This window comes from Caloenas nicobarica, chromosome 3 (genome assembly GCF_036013445.1).
Source record: "Caloenas nicobarica isolate bCalNic1 chromosome 3, bCalNic1.hap1, whole genome shotgun sequence".
In the NCBI taxonomy this organism is placed as follows: domain Eukaryota; kingdom Metazoa; phylum Chordata; class Aves; order Columbiformes; family Columbidae; genus Caloenas; species Caloenas nicobarica.
In genome coordinates, this window is record NC_088247.1 from 75679592 (window position 1) to 75706901 (window position 27310).

Sequence of the window (27310 nt, forward strand, 5' to 3'; positions counted from 1 at the left end):
TGGCAGGATCAGAGGATCTTCTTGTGTAACATGTATGATGCAAGGTACACGCCTCCCATCTTCTGGCTCAGGTGTCACGGCAGATGGCTGTATTAAAGGCACACATTAATAAGTCTTGATATTTTTTTTTCCCCAATAAAATTAATTCCCCTCAAAATCCCTCCTCCTGATTTATGTCTTCTAATCGGTTTTTCTCCACTAATACTGGGGTTTTTTGGTTCCTAAGGATAAAACATGCCTCCAAGGGATAATTGGCCTGACTGCCCTCTCTGGCAAAAATACCCTGGAAATCCTCTGAGTTTTCTCTGTCAAAGTTTCTTTGGACTATTTTGTGATGAGTGAATTGTAGGAGTGAAATGAGCTGTCTTTCTATTATGGAAAACCTATTCCAAAACTATACTATTGCATGAGATACATTAATTATTTACATACCATTTTCTCCCTTTTTTCCTTCCTTAGGGAACACATACTCTTCAATTTTTTTTTTTTTTTCCAGCCAGCAGGTCAAAATACCTACTAAACATATTTTCTTAGCTTCAGTCCATGAAAGTTTAATGTCAAGGGAAGGTAAAGGAAAAAGATTAAGGCACGCTGCTTTTTTGTTTTGCTAAGGTGGCTGGTTACACTTCAAGAATCAGCAAAGTTGCTGTTCCATGGTACAGCAACTTTTAGCTAACGTCAGTAAATTGATGCAGGTGGTGCCAGTAGTATGGGCTTTAACACAGATCTCATTCAACAAATGGATTGAAGAGGAGTCATACGATGCCCCCTTGTTTCAGATGATGCCTGCAAATAGGAAGTCTTTCTATATTGACATTGTTTTAGAGAAAAGAGGAGATTAAGGGAAAAGCAAAGGATTTCCATGGACTGAACAAAATTGATGTCAAAATGTAGGGCTAGGTCATCCTGCGAGCACTGCAGCATGCCTCAGGGATCCCAGCATGAATCCCTCAACGTGAGCAAATGGCAGAACCATACAGGTTTGCAGTCTCTGGTCCTCCTGCTCGAAGTGCCCAACAGGCAGCATTCAAAAGATGGAGATAAGAAAGAATGATATTCAATGATTCATATGATTTTTTTTGGGAAACTGTATTCTTGTTTCTTGTCACCCATTATCTTGCCAGAAACTTGAATATGAAGCCTGGACCTAACTGCAGTTTTTCTGCTGAGTTCAGTGTAGTCAAAAGCTCATCACCTGAAGTGCATTACAAATGCTAATCATTGTAGCTGAGGCTCTGTTGTTACCAGCTCAGTAATGACTGATCAGTTGTTAAACAACAATTGAGCTCATTAAGGAAAGAACACATATAAATGACTCATTTCCATATAATCACCAGAAAGCTAGAACTCTGTACTGTAGTACCAGCAATGACCAAAGACTGTGTTAGTCCATGTGCCCTCTTGGGCACCAGCTGGCAGGAGTAGTCAGCCACCCTCACAGGATGGCCCACAGCTCACTTTCTAATGCAGTGAGCATTTTCTTTCCCAATCCCAACATGTTTGATCCCATTTCAGTGAGAATGATAAATGATATAACAAAATACCCCAGCAGAGCGAGTACTGGAAAGAGCTGATCTGCAATGGGGAATGTGATTGTGACATTTAAACCCCAGCCTGAAATTCAAGCTGTTCTATTGTGACATGTTTTGTTTATAAACTCTGTGTAATTACAGATTTTATTGGCATGATATTTTCAAGTTAGTTAAGCTCTTTAACCTAGAATGCAATTGCATTTTATTGTTGTTCTTGTTTGCTTATGTTTAACTTCTGTTGATTTCAAAAGGTTCAAATTACTTAAGGTCTTTGACTAGTGTTGCGTATTTCTTTAGATTTTCAGAAATAGTAGTAAAATATTGCTCACAGGGTCAAAACCCCCACCAACCCCCTATTAAAAGGTAATCTGTTGCTCTCTTTCTGCATAGCATTTCTCACTGTGACAGAGCCTGTGTGTTTGTGAGAGAGAGAAGAATGGAGAAGTCCAGAAAAAAATTTGCAGATATCATAGACAAGGCAGTGGCTGCTGCTAACACACTGGATCGGGACAAACTTCTTTTTTCTTACAAAGGGATTCTCTACCCTGTTACTTTGTGCAGCCCTGAAGTGTTCAGAAGCATGGAGTCACTTGAAGCCAGAAGTGATGATATCATTTTGGCAGGCTACCCGAAATCTGGTGAATATATTTTACTTTCTTCATAAATAAAAATATGTAATGACAAATGAGTAGGTTTGCACTAAAGATATATCATATATATATAAAAATTACATATAATATTACATATTATACTAAACAACAGTATTTAGAATTTTCACAAAATTTTGTAGAACTGATTTTGTTCTTAAAAAGTACAACAAAGTTAATTATGAAGATGTCATATAGGGAATTTTTCAAATGACTGAGAAAAAGAGGTCTGATTTTCATTTCTATAGCATGTAAAAGTTTTTTTAGCATTACTTTTTATAGTTATGAAGCTAAATACCCAAATTAGAGAGAATTAAATACAGTTCTCACACCAGATACAAGTAGATCTCCTGATATTGCAGGATCTGATGTGACATTTATATTTGTAAAGTTGAAAGCTTTATATTTTTACACAGAACAAAGCTTTTGGTATCTTTACATGCCATGCTGTGTATTCTTTAGTTTATTTCACATAGATATCAAGAATATCCGAAATCCATAACTATTGAAAATTATTTTTGTAGCACCTGAAGCTGATCTTTGACTATTGGGAAACTGAGGAGATCTTTGCTAGGGTTGTGATTTTACCCTGTATCTTTGCTCCTTCTGCCTGAAAGCAGCCTATACTGGTCCATATCAGAGCTACAGTTTGGATTAGATGTGTCTTCATTCAGTTTTAATGTTTCTCTTCTCCAGCACTTGGATTCACAGTGTCTTGCAGTAGACAGTCACAGTTCACAGGACTGTAAAGTTTTTGTCTTTTTTCACATTTTCTTTTTGAAGAAATGCTATGCACCAGAAGTCAGTTATTAAGACTGTAGTGACAAAGATGTAGGAACTCAGTGTCCAGAAGTCAGAAAATGGTAAACTAAAGATGGGAGTTCTCTACAGACTTTTTGATGTTATGACTAGAAATATAATTAATGTATACAGGAAATGATACTTTAGAGAATTTTTGCTTATGGTAAAAAAACATGAGCACATACAGCACAATTTTCAGATCTAGTTCTGCTCCTGTGCTGAAATTCTGTGACCCATCTTTCCTCCCAAGATCATCCTGTGCAGCACATCAGAAAACATATATAATATACTAGGTTTTGAGATATAGGTTTACCACCCCAATTTCCCTTATTTTTGTCACAATAAAAATGTATTATATTAACGCATATTTTCCAATTTGAATCATAGTGGTTCTCGTTTATTAGTTAATTAACAACATACAGGTTAATTTACAACACACACATTAATTTGTGATGCACTGAGACATTTGAGTTGGAGATGTATCCTCATAAAGAGCAAAGGTAGGGCCCTGAGGGGCAATTGTCCAGATAGTCAGCTGTGATTATATCACATGCAATGAAACCAGGCAACTCATCTGGTAGTACTACCTACCCTTTGGCTTTCCTGGAAAATCCATTTCTTTTTCACAGAATCACAGAATGTTAGGGGTTGGAAGGGACCTTAAAAGGTCGTCTAGTCCAATCCCCCCGCTGGAGCAGGAACACCTAGATGAGGTTACATAGGAATGTGTCCAGGCAGGTTTTGAATGTCTCCAGAGAAGGAGACGCCACAACCTCCCTGGGCAGCCTGTTCCAAAGGTTTTACAAACAATTGTGTATTTTTCCCCTTTCAGGCACAAACTGGGTAGGCCAAATCTTAAGTGATCTGGCAGCCATATTTGAAAACAAAACACAGAATAAAGAAAGCAGCGTGAATGATGAAAATCTAGAAGAATTTCCCTATCTTGAAATGGGAGATACCGAGAAATTCGAGGTAGGCATGGAATACATATGAAAGTTGTCAAAATTTTGTGCTTCAAATACTGAATATATGGTGTGTGGAATATTCCACTGTTTGATAAGAACTCTCCCATTTTTCTGTATGTGGCATCTGGTCAAGATGAATCTTGTCTGCATTATGAAATGCTGAGGCATGAATGAACACTTCAGAGGGCTTCAGAGGAGCACATACTCATTAGATATGCAATAACTGCAGAAATTCAACCTAGCATGTTTCGTCTTTAAGAAGAGTTTCACAGAATTTCAAATACTGAAATACTGGCTTTTGTGTCTTCTACTAGCTCTTCTTCCTCACCCTTTCTCTCTCTCCTTGGGATCCCTCCAGCTTTCACATACCCTCAATTAAAGTCTGCATCTTACCTTTAGATTTGATCCCTTTTGTAACAGAACATGCTAAATTCATTATCACTGGAGAGAATTAGCAATGGATAATCTTGTTCCAAACACTCATTCTCAGTGGCTTTTGAAGATTTAAGCTGCTCAGAGCAGTCCACTAAGATCCCAGGATAACATTCACAAAGAAAAAGTGCTTCTATCCTCCAGTAAGTTGAAAAGTTTAGCAGGGCAATATTTTATCATAGGCTGATGGAAAAGAATACTCGTATTAACTAAATTGTCCGCTTTCCTCCTTCCAATTCTTAAAGCGAATGAACAAATTACCTTCTCGGAGAATTATATTAACTCATCTCCTCCCTGAAAATCTTCCCAGGTCTATCTTCAAAAATAAAGCCAAGGTGAGTGCTGATTTTAATGTCTTGTAAGCGAATACTCCAAAAGATTTTTTTTTTCAAAGCCAATTTAATATTTTTATACCAATCTTCAGAAAAACTCTTATACTTAAGAAGTGTTCACCCTGGCCATTTCTACATACCTGTTTAAGAACCGCCATTCATCTCACTTAAACCAAATTCGTTCTTAATGACACCTTTGTGTCAGCCTCTACAAGTGAGACTGAGGAGGAACAAATCATCCAGCAGTAAAATATATTTTGACATGCAATTTCCCATGGGAGGTGTTTTATAACGTTGTCACAAGTGAGGGCTTCAGTGAGTTTCAGAGAGAATTTGTAGTTGTGTGATTTTTCCCCACTACATAAATGATGAATGATGCTTGTATCAAGCAAAAGGTACTTCGATTTTGCATAATTAATTTGATTAATCTGTAAAAGACATTTTAATAATTATAGGAAATCATCTTCACAAGGTACTGAAGCAAAGTGAAATACTTCACCTTCTGAATTTAGAATGAAATTGCTACTTCTGCAAGTAGTATACGAGGTATTAGAAATTCCCCAAACTGCAATTATAGATTACTGTTTTCTTCATAATGTAGTCTGTTATGTCTTCCTCTAGAAATACAATATTTTCACTTTTTTTCTAGATATTGTTACTGCTTCGCAATCCAAAAGATGTAGCTACATCTTTTTACCATTTTTCCAATGGCATATCTACTCTTCCTTCTTATGAGACCTGGGATGATTTCTTCGTAGTTTTCATGACGAAGAAAAGTAAAGTATATTATTCTGTGTGTGTCAATTTTTCAATGCTTTGACTTTGTCTAAAAGCCTTGCACTTTGTAAATCAGTTTCACTAGGATTTTTTAGTTTACAGTACAAAAGCAGAGATTAAAGACAGAAAGTTAGAAATTTGAATTAAAGTTTACAGTACTTGTCTAACTGCCCAAGGATAAATCCTCATCAAAACTGCACTTCTACAGATTGCTTTAACTTGCACAAACTGATATTTTCTCTGGAAGAAGCAGTTCCTTCTTATCTCTGTCTGGGATCCCCTTCACCCCTCCTCTTCAATGTCCATCACCTTGTACCCACACAGATGTCTGGACACCTACATGCCAAATTGGACCAGAGGAATTATTTGGACTAAGTAGTGCATTGAAAAAGAAAGAAAATAATCCTACTAGTTTAAGATGGCATAAATTGTTTAGTTTGGTATATCACATGGCCAGCAGAAAGGAGGGTTAGATAAGATTTTAAACTGGATTAAGGAAGTCTGCAAGAAGGTTTGAGTACCAGCTGCTCTTTGGTGGACTCACATCTGTCTTGAAATACTAAAAGTTTTATCATACCAACTTACAAATTGTATCATATGCCTGAGACACGTACGTGTGTGAGAACAGCCTAGAGGAAAACCCCCATAATTCTCAGAGAAGGTTGTAAACTCTGACATAGACATGATCAATAATGCCCATGGCTGAGGGACCAATTTAAGGAGCAAAAGTTGGTTTATTTCATAAGGCACTTGTCTAATCTTCACTTATGCTTCATCTTAGGATTCTTTTGTTTTATTTAGTGGCCTGGGGATGCTACTTTGAATACCTTTCCAAATGGAACAAATATGCTGCTGATGAAAATATTATGACAATAACTTACGAAGAGCTAAAAGAGGTGAGGTTACCAGTAGCTACAAATATTTTACACTTCAAAGAGCATTTGTTCCTAAACCAATTAAGCATTATAGTCATATAGTCTATTCAAACTGTGTGATAGTGTAGGAAATAGATCTTGTTTTAAGAGAAGGAAAGGTGAAATTCAAACTTTTTAAAATTCTGTTTGTGAAAATGATTTTGTTTTCTCTTTAGCTATGGTATAACCCCAAATCACTGTAGATCAAAAGCCTCACTAATTTTTGGGGGGGATCTTTTATATAATAAACCACGTAGATTTTACTCAACTGTAAATCATGTACAGTATTTTGTGATCTATAGGAATTCAACTCATATCTCCTCTGAAATAATTATGAAGAAGAAAAACACTATGTGCCACTCCAGTTCTACTGAAGTCTATGAATATTCTATATATGCAGCCTGTAGAGAGGTGTAGGGAAGTGCCATCACCTCAGAAATCAGTGTAATTTCTTTCAATGTCATGTGGTGTGTTGCATTCCTCTTTTCAGAATCCAGTCCAGGGTGTGAAAAACATAGCTGCTTTCTTTGGGATTCCCCTGACTGAGAAAGAGCTTGAAAGTGTGGTAGAGAGGTGCAGCTTCCAGTCAATGAAGAAGAACTCACAGAAGACCCACGGAGCATTTGGCAATATTTTCTTTCGCAAAGGTAGGACGTTTCAAGAGGTCCGGAAGTAGAAATGTCACATTCTCAAGATCTTGTGTCACCCATAATTTACTTCTTTTTTTGCACATGTTAGCTTCACAGATTGTTATCAGGCATGTTATCTGCTATTATGCTTGAGGAGGCTGGTCATGCAGCACTGGTGAGGCAGAGACCCAGCAAGGCTCTGGCAGAACCCTGCAACCAGCAAAGGAGAAGCAACTGCACAGAGCAAATTTTGGAGGCCCACAGATTCCACAGTCAGGAAGGAGGATTTGTCATGTATCTGAACTTCTCTCCATCTCTGCGCCAAGGTCACTGATTCTTCAGCCATTAAAGGCTTACCTGAGCAGGCAAAACCGGGCCAAGCTTGGCCTGAGTAGCATGATCACAGTTTTTAGGAGATTCTAGGGTCTTCTGAAAGGGACACTGCTAGCCCCCTGTTCACACTCACAGGTTAGAAGTAAGCCAAGCATGCAAGAGTCAGATACACCAAGAAGGGGAAACAAAAGGAACTACTTTTGCAGTGTAGTATAGGGGGGACAGGCCTGAGAGGGCCAGCCTGGCTGTTGGAATCTATTTCTGCATTTTATATGAAAGAAGCCACTGGATGAAAACTCAAGATGCCAAGGGAGCAGAAACCCAACTTTGACTCCTGCCAGGTGGTTCTTAATCAAGCCTTCATGGTCCTCTACCTTGTCAGTCATAACTGACTGGAGTAAAAAGCTGCAGGGAAACAGGACTTTAGGTTGCTGGTTTTGGACACAGTTACCTGAAGAGGAGTATGTAGTTTTTTCCTTTTTTCTATGTTCTTTAGCAGTTTTTGCAGATCTGTAGCTCCACTAACTTCACAAAATTATATTGGTGCAAAAATGAATGAAGCTTTATCTCGAAAAATGGACCAACTCCATTTAGTGTAAAATGGCATAAGAATGACAGATCTACAGAGTAAAAAAAAAAAAATCTTATTTTTCAAGAGTTTCTTTACTTCTTTGAAGGTGGTGTAAGTGACTGGAAGAATCTTTTCAGTGAAGATCAGAATGAGAAAATGGACAAAGCATTTGAAGAACATATGAGAGGAACCAAACTGGGAGCAAAGTTAAAGTATGATGTGTACTGTAAAGCCTGAAGAGTAATGGAATGTGGTTTGTACAAGAGCTTTTCAATGTGCTCTCAGATCATCTGAATGCCATCTACTAGAAAACTAGATCAAATTACTGTAATAATTGCATTGCAGCTGCCTTTACAGTGACAATGATGAATAGTGGGATTTTGCCTTAAAGGTGAGATCTTTGGCTTGCTTTGGCTACACTCACTTGCTGACTAAGATGACAACTAATCATATTTAGATAGACTTAACAGCCCTGTTTCAGCAGCTGTCACCTGGAAGGAAATTCATCTTATCTCTTTCTATCCAAACTCAGTCTTTCTAGATTAATTATAATTATTTAGTATCTAGATTTTTTTTTAATAAAAACGTTTCAAATCAGGTAACATCTTCATAAAAAAGGTCATGAGCAAAAATATGGATCTGACACAACCTTAATTAATGACAGAAGATATTTTGCCCATGACTTCAGCACAAACTGCATCAAAGCTAGATGGAGGAGAATGAAGGGGAATGAGGATCAGCATTGTTAGGGAATTTAATCTCTCTGAATGCAGAATTTCAAGATGGATTTCAGATTATGGGCTAGTGTTAACAAGCAAGATCCACACAGAGGCACTGCTTTTATAGAATCATAGAACAGCCCAGGTTGGAAGGGACCCTGAAAGATCATCTGGTCCAACCTTTCATGGGAAAGGGGGGCTAAATGAGATTATTGCATCTTGAAAACTTCAGTGATGAGGGATCTACCACATCCCTGGGGAGATTGTTCCAGTGAATGATTGTTCTCACTGTAAAGAATTTATTTCTTATATTGAGATGAAACCTCTCCAGGTGCAACTTGTACCCATTGGCCCTTGTCTTCTCCATGTGGCTCCTTGTGAACAGAGAACCTCCGTCCTGTTTGTAGCTGCCCTTTATGAACTAGAGTAATGTGATGAGGCCCTCTCTGAGCCTTCTCATCCGTGTGGCACTCCTTCGGAACCCTCCAGTCTATCTGTCAAAAGAGAGAAATCCCTAAGACACCTGTCTGGCACCTCCAAGCATTCAGGTAATAATTCTTAGGTGTATGCTGGGCCTAGGATGTGTGCTTCACTTGGTGCAACTAAGTAAAATGTGCATATATCTTGAGCATAACCCTGTTGCTAAACTTTTAAATCAATAAATACATTTGTGCAACATAGGTATGATTTCTATATCCTCCTTGCTGATATAGATGTCCCTGCAATATTTGTGCAGAACATGCTGCATGATGTCTTGTCACAACCATTCTTTTGGAAAACCATAACAGCTAAGGAAATTTTGACTTTGTCTGGCAAAGGGAATTCAGTTCCTTAGAAGAGGGATTCCTTTGCCATATTCCCAGACAGATATGTCTGCGTGACTCTCACACCACACTAAGATTAAAAACTGAGCAACAGGCAACCCAGCATACCATGTCAGACCCTTGTAGCCACCAGACCCTGCCCCAGCGATACTGCAGAAGGGCCAGTTTCCAGTTCCCCACAGCCCTGCCCTGCTTGTCCATGGACCCCGCCAAGGTCGGGCCATCCACAGGCTCATGTCCTGACCCATCCTCAGCTCATAACCATCCCCAGGGAGGTGCCTGATGCCTGGGGCTGGGCCTGCCCTGCTCCTGGCTGGGGTGGTGGGACTGACCCAACTGCCAGAGCCTGCCCCATGTTTCCCTGACAGGATTAATGAGGACCGTTGCAGATTTGTCTCTGATGGGCCACTCACAGCCTGCTTCTCTGCCAGATTTTCTAAACTTCTGTGCAAAAACTGCCCATGTGAAATTGCTCTGCATGAAGAGGTGTGCTTGTTTGAACCTGGTAGTTCTGGGTTTGTAGGTTTTCATTGACAGAAGAGTAAGACTTCATCTAACTCCGGTCTTCCATGGATGAAAAGAGACAAGGCACCATGCCCCATAGTTCTGGAATTAGCAACATTTTGTTCTATTCCTTAATACTAATTTATTCCTTCATACATGCCCTTTAGTATTTCCTACATGGTGATGTCAAAAGCTATCTAGATAACAGAAAGCAGTGTGTATCTCAGTGTCTTCAAGGAGTTGAACATGGGAACAAGCCTAACCAGAAATGGGGAAACAGTCACTTAAATATTCAAAAGGCCTTTACTAAGGCAAAACAATAGTATTTCAATATCTGTTGCTTTTTTTCCTGCAAAGGCATTTTGTAGCCTAAGGGCTCTTAGCAGCCCAGAAACTTTGGAATCTCTGAAATCCTTTGAAATGAGGAGTGATGATGTGATTCTCACCATGTTTCCTAAAATGGGTGAGTCTTGCTTGCTTGATGAAGAGTTCACTGCTGCAGTCCAGAAGGGTGTGACTGCACATAACACAGCAATAATGCTCACGACAGGTTAATGATGACTTCAGCCTGCTGTGGAGGCACAGGAGCAGGGGTTGTTCCATGGAGGAAGGCAGGAGGACTGGTGTTTCCATAGACCTTCTCCACTGCAGGATGTAGGTCGTTCCTGTGTGCTGAGCACAGACACAACTGTCACCAAGACTCTTGGACCTTTTCCTCTCCCTTCCCATGCCTTTCAATCCCGGCATTTGGGATTACTGGATACCTGCATTTTTCCTCCTAATCACTTGGAGAAATATCTTAACAGGTCAATTGAAGGAAAAAAAAAGAGGAGTTGATGTTTGACCTGCATTATATCTACTTCACACTCAACAATTTTTTTTTCTCAGACAGGTAAGGTACAAAATTGTGAGGTCTCATATAAATATCAAAAGTATTTTAGATATCATTTCACATTTGAGTCATAATATCTCAAACTTCCAACCAATCTTAGGAGAACTGTGTTAGAAAATGCTTTATGTGACTCATTATGTGATGTGGCCAAGATTCAATACACTTAATTAGATGGTGTGGTGGTGAATGATGAGTAAGCTGAGAGAGATGCAGCCTAACTTTCAGCTCAATGTGGGGAAAGGGCTTCTGGCTTCTAAAACAACATTTCTCACAGAAATTATAGCAATATGACTTGGAAAGATGAGCTCAGACTCTCCTGCTGGTTAAAAGGCTGAAACTGGATTGGGTCATTAGGAAGTAATGTAATGGTTGCACACAAACACTTCTGAAAAGCAGTAAAAACCCTGGATGGGACCTAAATTATTTTAGTCTGTAAAGACAGCTACTTTTGACTGATCCCTCCATTTTTTTAAAGTTTTATTTTCAGAAATTATATTTCCTTTTGACTAAGTCATCATTCCAGACTGTTTTGCATTTCTGTCTTCAGTCTTTTCTGATGTGTGATATCTTATAGTTTCCCAGCTGATGTTACCCAACCCTACTTAAAGGATTTACTTCTCCGGTCTAGATATGCTTATAGGTGTACAGGCTGGAAACCTTGACTATTATAAAACAGCTCCTTCCTAAGATACACAGCTCTTAACATTTTTTCTTCTAAAGAGAATGAAAAAATTCTCTTCCAGAGGAACAATATCAACCTTACGTCCTGCCCCACTCATGCTTTTTCAAAGCAAGGCTAAGGTGAATCTCACTTTTGATTTAACCTGAAACTACTGTTATTAATAGCATTTTCATACAGATTAGTTTTCCATTTCCTGTGTAAACTGTATTTTCTGAGATTGTATGCAGGCTTTAGAGGATTAATTATACATTTCCAAATGTGAAGTAATAAAGTGCTGTTTACGGAGACGGTGGACACATGTTCTCTTGCAGCTGCAACTATAATAGCCCCGTAGGTTATTGCTGCCTTCAGCTCATCCCTGCCAAACACAACTGCTCCCTCAAATTTCCTATGGGAGCTGCTCTCTGGCCTCTTTCATCCCAAATAATCCAGACTGGGATCTCTTTAAACTAACTGTGAAAGGACCTTGAGTTGTTCAAAACTTAGAAGTGAGCCTACCTGGACCTTTTCTTTAGAGTGGGCACACCATAATCACTCAGAGGGCTGTAAACTTCTAAAGGCTACATTTAAGTTTAGCTAAACAAGGACAATCAATGTTTAAATACATAAACTAATTTTCTTTTGAGTGAGAAAATAATAATATAAAAGACCTTTTAAGCAAATCTCTCCTCATAGCTTTTGTCTCAGTCCAGCAACATTTCATGGCATTTGGGATTGCAGCAGGCTCCACACAGGCTGAATATTCCTGAGAAATTTGAGCTAGTGGCTGCCCCAAAGGCTAGGCTTACTTCCCTCTTCTAACTCTAGTTGTCTGCTCCTTCTTTTGCATGAGCTGTTGTGCTTATTTGACACCCCCAGCTTTTTGAAGCAGCATGAAATACTCACTTTTGGTGGCAGCAAGCTGTCAGATTGTCCCAGCTTTCTTGCACAACCTCATCCTTGGTGCCTCTGGGTCTCCAAGAAAGAATTTTTCTGTTGCTTCAGAGGCTTGGCTCTGTCATTTTCTCCTTCTTGCAGTCATCTCTTAATGTCTGCCCTCGCCGCAGGCTTCCTGCCTGCTGGGTCGGGCTTTCCCAGCTCAGGGAGCCCAGCTCAGCTCCTCAGAGCAAGCACAGCAAGGCAAAGGGGCAACCCCTTGGCTGGCCACTGAAAGGAAACAGGGTAGACACAATGCTGTGCACACCCTGACAGACAGCATCGCTCTCCCTTATACTTGGAGAGGGCCAGCAGTGCTGACTGGTTGTAGATTTGCTGCAAAAGAAGTTAAAGCCTTTTAGGCTGGGTACAGAAACTGGACATGTCTCTGTAGAGGGAACTTTAGACTTAAAATCTAGCAGCAATCATTTAAGGTTCATTGCATTCGGTCTTGTTTTAGCATGAAATTAATTCATAATTTGAAAAATAGTGAATTTATATATTTGTTATCAAGAAACATCTTGCTAGCAAAGATGTACATTTATTATTTTTTCAGAGAGTATTGGCAACTTTAGCAAATGTTAAAAAGATATATTTTCTGAGTATTTAACAGCTTTTTTTTCCTGGACACTCAGTTGCATACTTACAGGGTTTTCTTCAGATAAGATCTAGAACATCAAAGATGCAGCCATCTTCTACTTCTACTTGTACTCCTGGGATGAGTACTTCACAACTTTATGAATGGGAGAGGTAGTTTCCATTTTCTAGAAAGATATTCTGACTAATAGTGTGTACAAGTGAAAATAGTTCTAGCTAAAGTGACACTAACTTTTTGGCAATGAGCATGAAATTAGAATTTGACCTTGTGTTGGCAGACACTTCATTTTCTGATGCTGTATTATTTATGTCTTTCCACCAGAAAAGTAGTTATGCAAACACTTTAGTCCTGAATTATCCTAGGTTTTGAAATAATTCTCATGTATTATTTTTAAGGTTCCAAAGAGACAGATGTGATGTGATTCTGCAAAGAACTCCTCTTAGCAAATGACTGAGCCAGTGTTTAATGACGGGAGCTGTTTTTGTGCGAGTCTTGGTGCATTTGGCTGCTTCTTTCCAGCTAATGCAGTACATGTTGGCTGCTGCAGCTGGAACCTCATGAAGGGAGTTGTGGGGGGAGGCCACTGCACTGCCTTCAGTGGTTCCTGTGCCCATCATTACCTCTCACCAACTTTCTGATGGCTAGTAAGAAGCAGATCTGGGCCACCTGAGCAAAGTTTGTTTATCAGAGAATTGCTCTGCCTGGACTCCAAGGGAAAAGGGAAGGCTGGACTGAAATGTCAGGACAGGTTGAACACAGTCCTCAGACTTCTTGTTGGACAATGTTTTCTAGGCCTTACTTATTGTGGACATGTAATTGTTTACAACCTGTCCACAGCAATCAGACTGGGGTAACTGCCTGAAAACTTGCTTATATTAATAGAAACAATGCACTAGGTATGTACGATTCAGTAAACGCATATTAAAGGCATGATAGCAAAAGAAAAATTTTCACCAGCTAAGACTGGTTTATGGTATGGACAGTTTAATGCATTTTCCTTACTTGCAATCTGGAGAAAATACCGATTACCTATTTTTCAGGCTTTCTTGTTAGTATAATATTTGTAAATATTCCAAAACCAAGACATTGAACACTATATCCTGCATAAAATGGAGCACTAAAATTGTTGGGTAGCATTTTTTTGAGGGGAAGAAGGAATAATAACACAATGAGAAAGACTGTTATCATGCAAAAACTCACACTATGTTAAAAAATACAGAGATCAAAGGTTCCGACGGAACATGTACTTATAGACATAAATGATGTTAATTATAGCACAGACATACATGCATGCTAAAACATTTTCAGAATTCATTTAGAAGGTTCTTCCAGAATAGAAATGTAATAAAGCAGCTCTGAGTATCCCTCTGCTATATATAATAGAAAATCTTTCTTTGATCTTATTCCTCCGTAGTCAGTTTACTGTAAAGGAAATTAAATACAGTCAAGGAACTGGGAATAATTCAGAATTCAATCTGTTATTCACCCCCAGCTAGTGCCTGGACATTATGCTTCAGTGCTCGTCTGTTTCTTAATCCTTGCTTTTCAGTCCAGGTCCCAAAGTTGAATATAAACCTAAGGTAGTGAAAAGAAGGTAGTGGTGAAGAGGAAGAAACCCTTTCTTCTTTACACAATGCACCTTTACTTTCACTGTTGCTGAACACTCTTTTCTCTTCAACAGTGTCTTGGGAATTGTCTTGACTGTGCAGTTGAATGAAACAGGCATTTCAGTGATTAATATCTAAAGTCAATAAGCTATGAGGAATCAAAGGAAGTGAAGTTAATATTATTTAAAGTAAAGCATATTTCAGCTTTTAGTGAGTGTATTACCGAAATCATGTACAAGAGGTCATAACGAACCATTAAGATCAGTTAAATGATGCTTCAAAATAGAAATGGTCAGGAAATTGCCATTCCTGCAAGTGAAATCAAAAGAATGTATTTATGCAATACAATTGCTAACTTTTATTGAAACCTGAAATACCAAAACACATTTTTTGAAAAAATGGAAAACATTTACATAAAATTTTCTATTCAGTCAAAAAGCTCTTTTCTTCTTGGAAAACATTTTGGCAGAAGCTCTCGCCATATACATTGAAATGTATTTTGAAAAACTAAAAATTGGATTTGGATATGACATAATTCTAATGAAATCCTTTTGCAAAGGAGGAATTCTGCCAGCTTCAAACAAAAATGTGCTAAAGAAGCTAGGCTTCAGAAGCAATAGCAGCTTCGTATTAACAAGCCATATGTCCAGTGCTCTCCATAACGATCCTGAGCACCCAAAGTATGCACATCTACACACAGGTGTAAATCTCCTCAGTCTTTTGGCAGAATCAGGACAACTCTCAGAGGTTCACTTTTCATTCCTAAGTTGTCTGGACAATGTATGAATAAAGTCAGTGGCCTCATTTTCAAAATTACAGAGCATTTCTTTTCCATGGGTATCAGTAGATGGTAATAGTATGGAACAGCTCTTAAAAACAGACCAGCTAACATCATCATAAAGATTCATAAAGATACTTTGGAGGGAAATTTGGCCAATATGGCATTTTTTTTCCCTAAGGGTCCAATATGTTGTCATGGAATTTAAACTGCCTAAGACCGAACTGAAGAGTTAACTGTAAAATATATATTCTACACATGGAATGGAAAACTGCATTTCAGTAACACAGTATGTTACATATTTGACAAAAGTGTTTACTGCTTACATGTGTCCTCTACCATTGGTTTTACATCAGATGAAAGATGTCTTGTAAGTGTCTTCTTCAAAATGTCTGAAATAGATAGGCATGTAGGGGATGTCCCCTGCCATTAGACAGCCTGCCCCCTTAGCTCAGTATTTCCCCATCCACTGGGGTTGGTTCCCTGGGAAGGGTGTTTTCTGCTCATGACACTGTACCTTCCCAGCACACTCACTCTTACAAATATGGACTCATAAAGTCTGTCAATGAACCTACCAGAGTTTCCTGGAAGTTAGCAGTAAAGCAGTGTGTCCCTTCTACACAACTTTGCGTGGACAAAACAGCCTTGCATGAGGAGGAGCCTCTGCTCAATGCTTCCCTACCTGTTCTGCCTCTTACGTTTCCTCAGTGGAGCTGGGACCCAAAGACTTTTCACAGCAAGCCCACTCAGGGAAAACTGTGAAGCCTACAGAAATACTGTTGTAACTCTGCCAAAGGTACAGCCAAAACATAATTCTGTACAAATCTTGTATCAGAATCAGATGCTGGGAATGAGAAGGGTAGCTGAATTCTCTGGGCCTCCTTGACTGTTGGAGATTGAAGCAGCTGTAAAGAAGACCAGTTTCAAGGCTATGAAACACTCAGGAACGTATAGCCATTTGGGAATATTTTTTCAGAAAAGGTGATCTGACAATTCTTTGTAGTGAGCTGTAAAAAAAATTCTGTTCTAGTTCTTAGTACTAATAATATCTATCACAATTGCACTTAGCTCATCTTATCCAGAAAAATGTGTGGATGCATTTACAGAATGATACAAAGTAGCACTGAGGTTACCTAGGTTCAGCTACCTAAAAGTTAGATTTTGAAATTAGAGTAGTGGCCTAGGAATCTTCCTAACAGAGGGAGGTGCGTGCTTCCAGAGCGAAGTTCATTACTCTATTGTTAGACCTCTGTCTTGGTGTATTGCCTTCTGGGGGCACACATTCTTCCCTGAGACTGTTTTACCCTCTGAGGAAGTCTAATTAAAAGATACAACAATTCATCTATCACTTATTTAAGAATAATCTATTGGAGGGTTATATTACAGGAAAATGAGCCATATTTTTAAAAAATTGTTGTGAATCATAGCTTGTCGGCTGAGCAATAGTGATCAATTACTGCACACTCCTCATCATATTAATCCTAAGTTTTCCTCACCAAGGCTAAGCAAATAGGTGACCTGCTGTATTTGAGTTCTGCAGAATGAGCTGAAATCTTACAATTTTATCTACTGGTAAATACAACACACAAAGTTTGTGTGAAGAAAAAAAAACAACACTTGTATTTTTATATCCTGGTGAGAAATTCCATTAACTCCACAAACATTATGTTTGCTTTTAGATGAAGCTGTATGTGACTTGTTGGACATGAAGAAGTATTTAATATCTTGAACTGAGTTTAAGCAAGAATTACAGTACACAAATGTAACATTTTTCATCTTGTAAACCACAGCTCAGGTGCTGCCTAACCCCAGAGGTGAAACAACTAATTTTTTGTCTTAAAGGTCTCTAGACACCCAACCTCTGCTTCAAGACATGTCCAAGCACTCTTCTGTCTTAACAGGCTCTGAGCCCTGGGGCTTCTTGAAACTATGTACAGCTCATTTGAACTTCACAGTAAGATCTCATCTTTCCCTCATACTCAGCACTTTCGGAATATGAGTGCTCTTTATGAGCTTCCATCTGGGCCTCTCCAGATAGAAACAGCTGAAAATGCTGATAATTTTTACAAACCTTTTGTAAAGCTATAGCATGTAGTGTTGATTCTCCAGAACAGCATTCAGTACAATAAAATACTTGCTAATATTGGTCTGCCTACACAAGCCCAAATGAACGGTCTTGGTTTTACTAAAATTTTATTTTTAGCCTGTCACTTTTAAAATGCTTTCTTCACTTCAGAATTATTTGCAGGCTGAGTGGCTCACAACAGCTCTTCTGATAATTGCAACCTGGTCCAAAATTCTTGGCACTGGTCTGAGGGAAAATGAGCCAACCTGAGAAGCAGGGTCTTCTGGTGGCCTGAGGGGAAACATTGACAGGAGTCTAAGGCACTGTTGGGAAGGCGTTTGAAAGCTAATGGTGTATGAAATAGTGTATATGTGTTGGTTAATACAGCATAGCATAATTATCTGTGTTCTCTGCAGAAAGATTCAGGAAGAAAAAGAAATTTCCATTTCTAACAGCTTCTCTTCCAGGAACCTAAGTTTACAGATTTCCTGCAGAAACTTAATTTAAAGGCCACTTAGATCTTTATGACATTATGAAAAACAGCCTATGCTTTACACAGAGATGCTTCTGAGCACAATTTTTCAGCTGCTCCTTTTCTGGCATGCTGAGAAGTGCTGGGCAGTTCTACACGGGAGTTCCAGTTTCATCCTATTCAAAGACTATCTGAGTAATGTGCACTTGGGGCAGCATCACGAACCTTCTCTATAGCAACAAATCCCCCTGGGTAGCAAAAGTTGAGTCTGATTTTAGATGGGCTTAATCAACTCCTAGTCTCCACTAGCGCTACAGCAACTGCGTTCCTGCTTGAGATGCTGCAGGTGCTGATGAAGATGAGGGTGATTTGTGTCAAACTGTGCCCAGTACCAGCACTGGGCTATCCCTATCTACATCCCACTAGGAAAGAGTGATTCTGAAGTGAGTGAGTAAAAGGGAAAGCAATCAGGTCCCACATGAGCAGATCACTAGGGATTTTGTGGTCAGGAGACTAGAAGTCCGAGCCGTTTCTAGCTGTAAAAGCTACGTCTCCTGTATATCTTTGTTCTTCCGTCTGCTTGTGTGCCTTTTATTGCAATTGTCTCTAAGAACACATCACTTAGAACAAATCCTATCATTTGTGTGCTTCTTCTCAACTTCTTGGGCAGTATGTACCTGTCCTGCAGCAGCACAGAGTTAGTCTTTCACCAGCATCCACTAAGATATTTTCAGCTTACCTTTAGAAATGTTCTTGCTTAGTTTTCTGCCATTTGGGGAGGAAGAAAGGAACAGGTGAAACATCCTTCAGGCCTCAGCAGATGGTTGACTATGACCCCCAGCTGCATACCAGATCAGGGGAAGTCATACAGTTCAGCCTGTGTGATATATATACACACACACGGAGCAAAAAGACTGCCAAAGACAAGTAAACTCAGCTGAAGAATCAGCTGGAACATATTACCTCAAGAACCTTTCTTTTTGGCAGTTTTTGCACCGCTGCAAAGCCACCCTTGGTAAACCATCCTTGAAAGCACATAGCGTACATCCAGCTGCACGTGTTGTCGCACATTGTCGTTTGTCTGTGCTTTGTTCTTCTTTAGTGGCGCTTGATCTGTACAACCTCTGAAAGTCTGCTTGTCATGCATGCCCACACTTCTAGCTAACAGGGTGGAAGAGGACCTTACAGGGAGTGTATTCTGAGAGGAAGGACTTGTTTCCTGCCTTAGGCACAGAAAATCTCTGCTGCTATAGCATCACTATGCCACAGGCACAATAACTCACCCCAGGAGATCACTGAATAGTGTTTGGCAAGGGGCTGAATTGTGCTGGAGCCAGCTTGGTAACTTAATTTTATTGCACTGAAGATGCCATTTGGGACTCCCAGCTGGAATCAAAGGCCTGGGAAGATTATTCTAGCCCCATATGTCTGTTTTAACCTGTTGGGCAATCTCACACATGCACAGATAGGTTGAACCACACTACATAGTCTCTACATAGAACTGTGGTATTAATGTTTTTAAACGAGTTTTAAAAATACCTCTGATATTATATATTTTCAGTTTTTCCAGGTGGATTTTGTTTTCTTGGTGTTATAACTAAGTTTATCAGTTGAGAGCTTTTATGGTATTAATAAAATCATTTATTAGCAGAGATAGAATATTTAGGCAATGCAGTATTTATTTTATCCCAGTTTTAAAAGATGCTGGCACTGACTGAATATAGAAAATGTTCATAGAATTTAATAGGAATGAAACTAAAGTGTTCCCTAAACTAAACATGAGAGTTATAGGAGTTATTGTAAATACATAGGGAAATATATCCTCTCCAGAGTCTGTGACTGTTTATAAAATAGTCAACCCTATTGAATTCTGTAGCAAGAACAGCATTTCCTATTAAATACTTGCAGAAAAAAAAAATAGGACTTTTTTGACTTAGACAAAACACAGAAAAGTAGAAGATTTTTCAGGTGTGCTGTGCATGCAAAACTCCCACCAACACTGGCAGTAATGCGGGCACAAGCACACTGGGGATATGGGCCCATTAAAATGGCTCAAGCTTCCAGTCAGGCAATAGTTATTGAATCTAGTGGATGTGACTCTTGTTTCTACTCTACCTATATACAGTATTATTTTGTGTCTCACAGATCTGCATTACTTTCAAAAGGCAGAGGCAGAAGACTTTAATGCAGCTTCCAGATCCTTTGATAAGCTGCTGGCATTTTCGTTTCAGTAAAGCCTTGCCTTCCCCATGCTCTAGCAGTAGCACAGTAATCATGCACAGCTGTCGATGCTTTTAAGAGACATTCCTGTGTTCTTAAATCGTTTGCTGCGATGTTTCAAAAAGGACACCAGAGGGCAAAAATTATTAACTGCTTTTCAAAGCCAGGCCAGTAGGAATGGGTATGCAGAGCCCTGTGTGTCCCCGGCCTAGGTGTGAGCTGTGTTTTGGGTGAGGCTGATGGGATTGTTTGCATGGACAGGCCTCACCCGGCCTGGTGCTCTCGGCTCCTTCTCACCGTTGTGCTGGAGACCAGTCCTCCTCCTCCTGACTAAACACAAACCAGATGGTACCTCCCAAAGTGAACAAATGCTTCTTTCTTTTTTTAGTGCGAGGGTAATCCATACAAAATGTTAAAAATGCAAAATACAAAAAGTAGCATGAGAAATGTCGTTCCATGGCAAAGGAATCACATGGCTATGAAAAGACTTGTTAGATACATCCTGATAAACAGTCAGGCTGCTTTAAATATGCTTACCAGGAAAAAAGAAAGAAGGAGTACATTTTCCCTTTGAAGTTTTGTCAAGTGTAGCAATCACAGATTGTACTGTTTTTACTAACCTAAGTACTTAACAGACCTTTTTTTTTTTTTTTTCCTGCAAGGCAGCTATGAACAGAGAGCATAGCTACTCACACTTTTGGGTATTCTGCAGAAAGAAATGTTCGAAGAGTCTTTTGGATATATTCTCCCATTGTCTTCTGCATTGCAGTGCAACATGTGGGCAGGATTTCCTGTGCCAAAAGAACTGAGAGGACTCTTCTGTGCTATTATTATCACCAAGAATGACTGATTCTGTTGTAGCAATAGAAAATGTAAAGTATCAGCCATGATGGGTCTGATTTTTCAATCTCATACTGGAGGGTACATGTGAGGAAAAATCATTGCTGCATCTGATTATCTTCTATAGCATTAGATGACAGAAAATTAAGTGCTTTATAAATCCAAACTACCTAAAACTTGGGTTTTCTAGGAGCTGAACTAGTTTCTTCGAAGTCAGACTTGTACCCTTGGTGGCTGGTGACTGTCACCCCATAAAGAGAGACCGACATTTGTACAGCCTGTTCAGCCAAGACCCGAGAAGGAACATCATGGATGTTGTTTCATCTCCAGATGTTCTGTGTGACAACTCCTCACCACAGCTCAAATGAAGTACTTTGAGGCCAAAGCAAGACAATCTAAAGGAATGCTGACAAAAGGATTAAAATGTTCAATGTATTTTACACAAATTTGAACATCTGTGGTGCTCAAGGAAGATTCCATGGAGCTCTGTAAATGTTGTTACATGTAATTAGCTTCACAGCATGGGTGCATTATTGTCCTCAGTTTATGGCTAGGGAGATTGGCACAGAAAAGATAAGCAATTAGCCCTTGGGAAACAAAAATGTTTTATACCCCAGAAGGAAGCTGAAACCAAGCAAGTCAAGCAGTAAACCTGTCCATCTCTTATTTTCCATAACACCATTTTGTAGAACTACTGTTTGTAATTTGGAGGAGATGGCAAACAACAGTTTGTGGTTACAAAGTAGTGTTGTGCTTTATAGCAGTAAGATAAGAAGGGAAACACATTTCTTAGCAGATCTCCTTCTCATAGGTATCTAATAGCAATTGCCAATACCAAGAACATGAGGCATAAATTAATGTGATTCATTATTTGGGCTTCAAAAAGGAGAAGGTTGTTTTAAACGCTGTGTGATTCCTTTTAAAAAGCTATTTCTCTCTTCTGACTTCTAGTTTCTGATCCTGTGTGATACACTTAAAATATATTTTTAGCTTTTGTCCACAACCACTGGAATTAGAGGCATCACTATTGTTGAGAATGAAACATGAAATCCCTTTCAGAAAGAAGCCGGGGTTTCGGAAAAAGGCAGTTTCTGTGAGGCTTGTCATAGCCACATGGCTCAGTATTATTTTTACTTCCTCCAGCAGAATAACATTTTAAAATATCAATATCTCTGCATGAACAACATGAAAAGAGAAAGTGAACAGGATCTTTCTGCTGCTCTCAGATCACACAACTGTTAACACTTCCATCTAAGAAGTCTGACACAGGTCTCTGGGTTGTGGTCTGCTGACCAAGCTGGAGACACCTCCTATGTACATGGCCCTGGCCCTGGCAGGCACCACAATGCTCAGAGGGAAGTGGTGGCTGCAAGGAAAGTTTCTCCCTGATATGGCTTCATGTCTGCACCTCCATTCAGGAGGCCCAAGGCTTCCCTGTACCACTGTTTTGATATAGTGTATGTGACTTTATTGAAGCAATTGATGTTGCTCCATATTTAGAAGTTGTGCCTTATCACACTCATGCAACACTCACTGTTACCTGGAGATGCACAGGGGCAACCAGACACAGAGCAGCACTGGTTAACACAAGAGCAGTAAGTGCTCTGCCAAACATTTAGGAAAGGGAGTCCTAGGCTCAAGGGAATTCAACTTGGCTTCCAGATCTTAGCCCAAGCTTTGAAGCTGTTAAAAGGAAACAGATTTTTTTAAAGTGTCATAATAATAGAAAGACTTTCAAATTTGTTTTGAATCTTCTGACACCTGAAACAGTGTAAAACACCTATGAACAGACGTGTTGGGCTTCCTGCATGGGAAGGAACAGCCCCATGGATGTGAAGAGGTGGTTTATCAGTTGAAGGTGAAAGTGTCTGTGTGCTTCACACAGCCATGTTTGATTTTACCCTTGCTGCAAGGATGAAAAGCAGTGGGGCAGAGCAGTGGGATTTCTGTCTGAATCCAGACGCATCCACACACGTGTGGTCCGGGAATGGGCAGCTGGGTTGGGAGGTCCCACAGTCAGGGCCAGCAAGATCATGGCAGTGGTGAATGGGCTCCAGGGCTCCTCTGACACTCCAGAAGAGCCATGAGGGGCCAACAGCCCTACGGATCCTTCTCAGTTGCACCACTGGCAAATGGTACTATCTCAAGCTGGCTGAGAGGAGAAGCTAGTTACAAACTCACAAGAGCTTTATGGAGCCAGTGGTCAGATTGTGGGGCAAAAAATTCCCTCCTGAAAGGCTGAGCCCTGTTTTGGATGTGGGTTAGTGTGTACTCTTCTCACAGCATTAGGGGCGTGAGCAAATGGTCTAAGAGTGGGTGAGTTTTACAATGTCTGGCAACAGGCAATCATGGTTGGTCCTGTGAAGTCTGGGCAAGTAATGCAAGAACAGACACTAGGTTCAGAATCCATTTGAAGGGACACTATCTAATTTCTATGTACTACCCTATTATCAAAAATTATTAATTAAGTAAACTACCTGTTACACGGAATCTTTAGAGAGAGTTTTGTGGGAAGGAAGTTTTTGTAATTCTGAAAAACAGCAGAATCAGAGGAAATGGCAACTAACCATTGGAGATAACACTCAGATTTCGTTTATATGGAAGTGAAACGGCCAGAGCTTGATGAGGTAAATGCCTGCAGTCCCACTGGTAAAAGACTGTGCCCTGCAGAGTGGCTTTCCAGCTCTGGCAGAAAAAGAATCTTGCCATGGGACCTCTGTGGCTCTATGATTTTGCACATGGGCTGCAGTTCTCCTTCCTTAACCCATCTTTAGGATACCAGCCAGCTGTTAATGCCAGCAAATGAAGGCAACAAGCTGGGGGAGGTGGGGGGGGGCTCTGAATTTTGTTTGTGCTGGTTTTTGGAAGAAGAGTAGAGACACTGCTGGTTTTTGCCTGCTCTGGGCAGATTCCCAGCAGCTTGCACAGCATTGCGTGGCGGCACTGTGGAGAATGCAGAAACAGGCAGAAGGGAAACTGCAGAAATGTGCGCTCTGGGCTGGAGTGGTGCAAACATTGGATTCACCTCTCTGGGGGCTGTGGTTGCAAACTCAGCAGTGCTTGTGCATTATAACGATGCAAGATAGAAGGGACCATCTGGTTAGTGGTACCCTGCTTTTTGTGAGGCTCTTTCTGACTGGCCAATGTCTGAGATATACAGGGGCAGCCAAGTCATGACCAAGCATCCAGTGAATGCCAGTGGAGCTACTACTATGTAAACTACAGGATTAACTGAGTTAGAGATACTCTGAATACTTAATTTCATGTTATTAAAGACTGGATACTCCTTCAGGTGTTGCAACATTTGGAAGATATTGGACATTATAAGTCCTGCATTCAGGGCTTTATGTGTAGCCATTTGGAAAGCTAGACCTTGGCAATGCTATTTGAAAAGCCTTCCTAAGCCAGGAACTGAAATGATGCTTTTATGTTCAGTTGAGACATGGGAACATCCCATCTGTGTGGCAAAGCTGCTGTTACGTCTGGTCCCCCTCAGCCCAGCACTGCCTCAACAGACACTGTCATACAAATGTTCACACTAAAGGGATTCCTATCCTCCCCACTCTCCCCCAGATCCAAACCACTATAAATACAGTAGTGTGACTACATTAATAATCTGGGCACTGTTATTTGACATTGCATAATAATGAGAAAATATTCAGAACTCGCCAAGCCAAAAGCCCAGGCTGCTCTTGCTTTAAGGGTTGAGCGCTAGGTGTCACTGCAGGCAAGGAAAAGGCATAATTTGCTCTGGACCCCTTGAGCGTCCCAAGAGTTGCCAGGGAAAAATGTCATTTTTATTTTTGCATTTGAGAAAAAATAGGTTTTGATGGTGACAGAGGAATAAAGAAAAAGACAAACAGGTTATAAATACAGATATAATTATTAAAATGTAATATAAATTTTATGTGGATAGCATATTTTATTCAGAAGGGAAAAATAATTTGTATGGCCAATTGCAATCTATTCCAGAATTATCTTTTTTTAGCACACAGTAACAGAGTCCTCATCTTGTTTCAGCTGAAGACTGTCATCTGTCATCCTGAAAAGGTCTGCTGTGTTGAAACTGCTCAATATTATTTCCCTAATTAACAGCAACTTTAGATAACTGATATAACACAATTTAAGACACTTGTGGCATGAGAGATTAGGGAACACCAATATGTAAATACAGAGCATACTAAACCAGAAACAAACCTATGGAAAAACATCCATACCTCTCCAACACCTCAAATTTCCTTGTTCTCTCATCTTTCTTGAACTTTTAAACCTTTTCTCCCTATTTCTTTCCCTCTACATCCTAAATATCCTTATCTCCTCTCCTCTTCCAATCTAAATGTGTTCTGAAATGATTGCAGTTGGAAAAATTAGAGTGACAAAATATAAACTTAGAGTAAATGAATCCTTGCATTTCTTCATGTCTGGATTTCATAATTTGCTGATTTGTAATGTAGAAGAGCAGTGTGAATCAGAAACAAAGTTCTGGCAATGCTTTTTTTTTCCTTCTTTCTATCTTTTAACAAATGATGGCTTCTGTCAAAATACCTCCCCCAAAAACCTTACATAGCTCCCTTGTGAGTTCTTCCTATGCTAATTAAGTTCAAATGAAATGTAGTGGCTTTTATTTACTTTTTTATTTATTAAATGTGTCCAGACAGCCTCTGGCTACCATTAGAAATTTGCAAATAAAACAGATGGCTTGTTGATCTGTGTCAGCTCAGCTCAGAGTCCCCTCCAGGATAAACCAGACATGTTCACCACCACATCCTCAGTCAAGGGCCTGAGCAAACAGATGAGCCATGCACCCTGCCCAAAAAATCAACAAACTGGGATACTGGCAGACCAGTGGAGGAAATGAAATTCACAAGTAGACAGAACTCCTACTGGTGAGTAGGTAGGAGGCATTTCCATTCTGAAATGCCCCTGCTAAGAATGACAGGTAAAAGAATATCCCTGCTGGCCTTCTGCAAAGAAAGAGAATGGAGTGGGGAGGTATTTTGGGATCTGCAATGCCTTCTGCCAGCAGTGAGCTCAAAGCTGAGTTCTGCACTCACCCACTGATGGGAGTACTTTCCACTGAAACGGGTGGATAATAATGCATCTACAAAGGTTCCTTGCAGGGCTGAAGCTCAACAGATGAGGCTGTTGATTTTGCAGTTGCAGGGAAAGGATACAGATTCAAGGCCCTTAGTGAGCTGCTCTTGACCCTGCTTTCAGCAGAGAAGCTGAACTAGAGTCATCTAGTCTTCCTCACCTTCCTCACCTTCCCACCACCTCACCTTCCCACCTTCCTCACCTTTCCACCTCAGCTGTACTATGATCCAGAAAGTCTTTTCCAATTCTAATTCCTAGGTTCATAGGTTGTGTTACAGAGAAAAGACAGAGAAGTTGTGATTCTGGTTCACACATTTGCAGAGGAGAAAACAGTGAGTTCAAAGATGTTGTATTTATAGTAGGACCAAAGCACTCTAAGAAAAGAATGTGACCTCATGGTGGCCTACCAAATTTGCTCTAGTTTAGTTTAGAAACTTCATGTATTTTCACCCCATTACTTCAAGTGCAAAACTATCCTGTTAAGAATGGGTGTTAGCAGGTTAAAGAGCTGCAGGCTGATAAATGCAGATGTCCTCAGTCAAGCCTGATGAGAGGCACTTACATGCTACATGTGCTGCCAACAGGACAATCTATCAACTCTGTAGGTGTCCAGACCATAACTGAGGTAAGCTGGCACATGACAGGCAATTATTCATAAGCTGTGAATAACGAGATGTGTGACACACAGCTAACATCAGATGATGTCTTCTCCTTATTGATGTTGTAAAAAAAATGGTTTGAAGGTGAGCTGAGGTAAACTGGAAAGTTTTGGGTTGCTGGATTTTTTTTAAGGTTTAACAACTCTGTACGTAATTATTGAGAGAGCAGATCATGCAGTTAACATGAAATTAGCTTAAAATAATGGTTTTGTTAATTAATTGTGCTGTTTTATGTCAAGGCCTACATTCACGGTTCAGTTCCCCGAGTAAGAAGTATGTCTCACAAACAACTTGAAACAGAGCATTTTGCTGAATTCTTCTGACTTCATTACTATAGAGTATGGGTTTTCTGCTTTCTTTTGACTTAGTGACAGCAAGGGCTACTGTTTCTGTGTCAGTCCTCATGATCATGATATGTTTGGCACCATCCCATCATTCTCCTCTCTGCTTCTGGTTTCTGTCCCGTATTTCCTCTCTTCTCTGCTTATTTTCTTTCATCTGGTCATGT

General features: G+C 39.9%; 1 protein-coding gene across 1 annotated transcript; it reads left to right on the top strand.

Annotated features, from left to right (window-relative positions):
* Window positions 1–1968: 1968 nt before the first annotated feature.
* LOC135987431 (sulfotransferase 6B1-like) lies at window positions 1969–8170 on the top strand. Its single transcript, XM_065632328.1, has 7 exons — window positions 1969–2170; window positions 3813–3952; window positions 4623–4712; window positions 5359–5485; window positions 6288–6382; window positions 6891–7047; window positions 8040–8170. The coding sequence occupies exons 1-7, from the start codon at window positions 1969–1971 to the stop codon at window positions 8168–8170; spliced, it is 942 nt and encodes a 313-aa protein (XP_065488400.1).
* Window positions 8171–27310: the final 19140 nt, after the last annotated feature.